This window comes from Bombyx mori, chromosome 12 (genome assembly GCF_030269925.1).
Source record: "Bombyx mori chromosome 12, ASM3026992v2".
NCBI classification, from domain to species: Eukaryota; Metazoa; Arthropoda; class Insecta; order Lepidoptera; family Bombycidae; genus Bombyx; species Bombyx mori.
Window position 1 is genome coordinate 3664467 of NC_085118.1, and position 6000 is coordinate 3670466.

General features: G+C 32.5%; 1 protein-coding gene across 4 annotated transcripts in view; it reads right to left on the minus strand.

Moving 5' to 3' along the window:
- Positions 1-4948, minus strand: part of LOC101741218 (CUGBP Elav-like family member 1) — a 417033-nt gene extending 412085 nt beyond the window's left edge. For 2 of the 4 annotated variants that reach the window (XR_009974452.1, XM_062671370.1), the window contains exon 1: positions 4388-4470. Coding sequence is in view for 1 of the 4 variants with exons in the window: in XM_062671370.1 (XP_062527354.1) it covers positions 4388-4455 (68 nt within the window). In the remaining 3 variants the exon portion in view is untranslated. Of the gene's footprint in view, positions 1-4387; positions 4471-4751 lie in introns of those variants that run through there. The other 2 variants (XM_062671375.1, XM_038014367.2) reach the window with 1 other exon arrangement.
- Between the last annotated feature and the right edge of the window lie 1052 nt (positions 4949-6000).

Genomic DNA, 6000 nt, shown 5'->3' on the forward strand with positions numbered 1-6000 from the left:
AAGCAAGTATTATGGATGCATAATTTTAGAGGTTATCTGAAAAACGAACAGATCTAAATTTTATGCCGAGTGTGTTTGCAATATTCTCCGATATTCTTAGCTTGATTATTAACAAACAATCAGGCTAGCCAATTGCTAAGCTTAATTTTCAATTTTTACTTATTACATTGCCCTTTTTCTGTCCGAAAAGATTCTAAATTTATCAAAGCCTTAAACAAAATACTGAATAATTAAATACGCTAAAGACATTGCTACACTGTTGAGACAGATATCCGCTAAATCAAATAATGAATAAAATTCCAAGAATAAGGAGTTTCCATCCACGCTCTAACGAGAAAAGTTGAATTCGCATGATACGTCGCGTCGGTTCGTACATGATGCCCTGATGATTAGTCACGAGCGGAAGCGTTTTAAATTATATTAGTAGTCCCCCAGTAGTCGAAATTCAATTATACCTATAATTATTTGAAATTATAAGTTTGAACATTATTCATGTTTCTATTGTCAAGGACTATTTATTATTCTACTTCTTTAATCACAGATTTCGCCAAGACTACTCGTTTACTATAGACAAATAGTATTAAAGACAAACAATATGAATCTATTCTCAATTTGATCACAGACTTTAAACAATAAACAAAAGAGTATAATATATGCGTGTGTGTGACTAATACAAGGTAGTGTGTGTAATGTTTTTTTATTGACTTAATGTATTTTGAATGAATAATTAAAATAAACACGTGTGGCACTCGAGGACTGCCGCGGTAAAGCTATTGCATAGTATTTTTTATCAACTTATGCAATTATAATTATACAATAATAATTTAATGTATGTATGTATGTATGTAAATTTAATGTACGTATGTACGTTATACTTACATTATACATATTACATATTATACGTACATACATACATACATACATATATGGAATCATTAGTTCTAAACACACATTCCCGATCCCGCGGACCGGGTAGTAAAGAGTCGACGTCGCCCTAAACAAGTCATTTCGGATCCCCCGATCCATTAACAATACTTTTAGGTACCTCGAGCACTGGTAATCGTTCTCGCGCGTAATCGCACATATCGCTTTGCTTGACGAGCAAATTAACCCACAGACACAGCTCACTGAGATTCTCGCAGGATCTTCTCAGTAGGTCGCGTTTCCGATCCGGTGGTAGATTTTACAAACTACTGCTCTTGTTAGGGTTAGTGTTAGCAACGTCGTCAGGTTTGAGCCTCGTGTGCTCACCTATTTCTTAGGTTACGCTGACGTAGCCTCTCAAAGCTACCAGTTTAGGTAGGAAAAAAAATCTAAACGCATTTGTAGAAATGTTCAACGCTAAGTTCGTCAATAACACCAAAGCCGCATACACGAAATGATTGCCGTGCGCTAGTGTCAGCGTTTCCAGCTCATCTCCCTCGTTAGGGCACAATTGCGGACGTAAAATTAAAACTGCTGCACACAGAGAATACGCCTTTATCATATTCAAACAATAAATTTTATTATCAGTATACAAGATTATCATTGCCCAAAAATGGTATTGGAGTAGATTTAATATAGTACATCTATACCTATATATATATATAAATGAATTGCTGTTCGTTAGTCTCGCTAAAACTCGAGAACGGCTGGACCGATTTGGCTAATTTTGGTCTTGAATTATTTGTGGAAGTCCAGAGAAGGTTTAAAAGGTATATAAATATGAAAATGCTCGGAATTAAATAAAAATAACAATTTTGATTTTCCTTTGATGTGTCCCCCGTCGGACGAATTCCTGTTGTTTGTTTTAAGTTTATTTTATACAAAAGTTTAGGTCTTTTATTTATCGATTGAGACACTACGAACTCTGCCGGGTCAGCTCAGTATTTAATAAATATTTTTGACGATAGATAAAATTATGTTTGTATGTACTGTTAACGTAGTTAAATCGAAAACAGATCATGAAAAAAATACCAAAGCATCATAACTTTAATATTGCGTGGAATTCATTCTAACTAGAGGTCCCGCAGTAGTCGAAATTCGACTATAATTAATTGGAATTGTAAGTTTGTACACTATTATGATTGTATTTTATACGTCTATAATCACAAATTTCGCCAAGGCTACTCTATAAAAAAATATTAATAAAGATAAACAATATTTAATTTTAATCTATTCTCAATTTGACCACAGACGTCAAGAACAAAAGTTTGACAATAAATAGTATGCATGCGTGTGTGCGTCAAATACATGGTATGTAGTGTGTGTAATGTTTTCTTTAATGATTTAATGTATCATTTATGCATTATTTTAAAAAAATATTAGCATTGTGCACTTCTTCTCTATATTCTCTATAAGTGTGGAAAATTTCATACTCCTCCGTCCGCGCAATTTTCGTAAAAAGGGATACAAAGTTTTTGCTTCACGTATTAAGATATAGATGACCTATATAACCTATATAACGCGGATAAATTCTGAAAAAATGGTAAATATAAAAAAAAAAAATTATACATATCTAGAAACATATCTATAAATTGAACGTAAAAGTCTAGAAATGCTTATTATAGAAATATTCACGGCAGTTATCACAATATTTAAGTATCGACACGTCTGTGACGAAGAAAAGTATAAAGTATTATTCTCAACGTCGGAAATAACATAATGATTATAAATTATGCGAATTTAATCCTTAAAAGTGCTTTAAATTATGTCTATGCAAAAACGGAAGAAGACAATAGAATCAAAAATATTAAAAAATCATTTAGAAGACTGTTCTTAATTGTTCACCAGTTAAGTTCACATGTGAAAGCCAGCTGGGAAATAGAATAAGAAATCATTTTTAAGATTTTAGTACTACAGAAAATTAGTGGTTGAAGCTTTAAGACTTACATTTAGGTTTTGATGCTAATTTCAACAATTAAATGCTAAATACTAAATACCTTTTAAATGTATTCACTCGACTGTTAATTTTCAAGAAAGCTGTTAAAATAGTTAATATTTTACTTAAAATTCATTACATTTTACGTCTTATCTTATCTTTGATATTTTTTTTCTACCGAAAAGTATGTTTCAAAGCAAATAACATTAACTAGTATGATATCTAAATTCTCCTTTTCGCAATTATGAGACTAAGTAATAATATTTAAGTAGCTTTTTCGAATGGATGCTGCTGCGCCGAAACGGTAAGCCGATTAAAATCCCCGATGAGACTTATACGTGAAAACATACACCTCTATATTACAACCAACTTAACAACTGAATATTCTTATTTTTAATACGCTTTTATTAGATTCAGACGTGTGTATGTTAATACGTAATGGAATCTTTGAACATGATTTTGACTCCTTTCAAAACGTCGGATTAACTCGAAATTTGGTTATGAAGAACCGAAGACAATTCAATGTTTAAAAAAAATTGAAAAAAATTAAATTCAACTAAGAAATGAAAAATAAAAGTATAAAAAACCTAAAAAAATCGCTTTTATAGAAAAACCAACTAAGAAATAGAAAATTAAATTGTAATAAATTTGAATTAAAAATAATGTAAGAAAAAATTATTTTATTGTAAAAAAGGCGTGGGGTGCATGGTATCAGTAGTTATAAATATTTTATGAACACTGAACAGGTATGAGTAGAAGGGTTATTTTAATAATATCCTGAAAAGCTAAATAATAAAATTATTTCTTTTTCATTTTTTAGTTGAATTTCAATATTTTTTTTATTTACTTATGTGACTATTTAATTTAAGCTTTAGATGTGATATTCTTTCCGAGGCATTTTATTTTGGTACAGTTACCCTAATACTAGCACTTGAAAAATGATTTAGGTTGCAACACTTCTAGACTATCTTTGTCTATATATTTTAAGTCCTAGATATACGTAATATATTATTATGTAGATGAACTCTCGTTTACGACTTATTCCGTCGTCATCACCTTATTGTCTTGTAATAATATGACGTTTGAATTTTAATTACAAAAATTTTATTTTTTTTTAATTTTTTTTTATTGCTGAGATGTGTGAACGAGCTCACAGCCCACCTGGTGTTAAGTGGTTACTGGAGCCCATATACATCTATAACGTAAATGCGCCACACACCTTGAGATATAGTTCTAAGGTCTCATTATTGTCACAACGGCTACCCCACCCTTCAAACCGAAACGCATTACTGCTTCACGGCAGAAATAGGCAGGGCGGTGGTACCTACCCGCGCGGACTCACAAGAGGTTCTACCACCAGTAATTATGCAAATTAGAATTTTGCGGGTTTGATTTTTATTACACGATGTTCTGTCATCGTGGATGTCTTTGGTAAGAAAGTGCTACCTATGAATATTTGGTACTGGTTAGAGATGTTAAGTCCCGGCATAGACCCATAACTTTATTTCGGTATACCGAGCGACTTACCGTTTAAGCCAAGTACCTTCTTGCAACTCGTCTCGTGGCGTGTTTAAAGAAGTTATGCTTAATAACATTTATAAGTAAGCCAACATGCGCAATGCTGTGCAATATTTCGTATGTTTACAAACATATTGGTCTGAAATAAGACCGCATCAAACTCATAGTTTCATAAAAACATATTTCATTTAATACATATATCATTTTTAAGCTCTTTCGGCCAGTAATAGGCATATTTCGACTAAGCTTTGTTGTTGTTATAATTTAAAGGATGCTTTGGATGAGACAAATTGGCGTGGCTTAGTTTACGGGCTTAGTTTGTCCCACTCCAGATGTCTACGCGCTTCCCAAGATAACGAATGAATACACTTACTTCAGTCAAAAGAAAAAACAGCCTTGAAAGATCCGAGTCACGGTACCGGATAAACAATTACAAAAAAAAAAAATACAATCACAACAAATTTTCACTGTGAATTTCGTACAAATATCGATATCAAAAAGACTACATATAAAAAAAAACACACAACACAAAAATTAAACTAAAATTTCAATCACATCTCTTCGCTACTTTTGTAAAACTAATAATGTAATTTTTTTTTCATGACAATAATTGTCAAACTATTAACTTCAATTTGTAAAGTAGGTTTCATGTTATTTATTATATTAAAATCTGTTTTGTAGTATAAATATCTTCTTAAATTTTTTATTACGAATGGTTTACATTCCTATTTTTTTATTGCCCATGTAGGCAGACGAAAATACGGCCCACCTAATGGTGAGTGGTTACCGTCGCCCATGGACTTCAGCAATGCCAGGGGCAGAGCCAAGCCGCTGCCTACCGGCTGCCTGCCTATTTCTAATGTGATAATTGGTATGGATAGCTTACGACCCGCATGCTTACTATTAGGTGGAAATACTGTTAACTCACCTAATGTTTAGCAGAAGGCACATCACAAGGTAAATCACGTCATCTAGTGATATCAGAACATAATCTTAATTGTATTTTATAACATCAATCCGACCCCAACCTAAGCTTTTCGAAGTGGAATACATAATTGCTTCGGTCCATAAATAGGAAGATATATACCTACATATACAAGCTCATAATAAGTCCCACTAGTAGCCGAGGGATGGCCGCTACGATCGTTCACAATATCGATAATATTAGAGGCATATTAAAACTTCCAGACCAGTGTCTACTGCCAAGAATTGTTATGAAATTTTGCTTGGTAAAGGACGCGAATTGATTCGTAGAAAATCTGGATACATCGTTGATTTTTTTCAAACGTTAATTACCGATTCTTATCATGAGTTAGCATTGAAAATGCAAAAATAGCTACAATTTCACAATACACTACAATACAATTACTTACAATTACAATTACGCACTACACTACAATTAGTACAATAGATACAAAATCGGCAAGATTTTATATGAAGTATGAAGTTCAAATAGAAACGAAAACAGAACGTTTCTAAGCATTTTTACGAATCGCAGTCGTGCCTACAAGAAAGTGCAGAGTTTGTTTATAGCAAATTAAATACACTAGATGATGACCGAGCTTTGATGGGTTTTTTTTGATAACGCCATCTTCACATCTTGTTGTGTCTTTAAAGCGGTC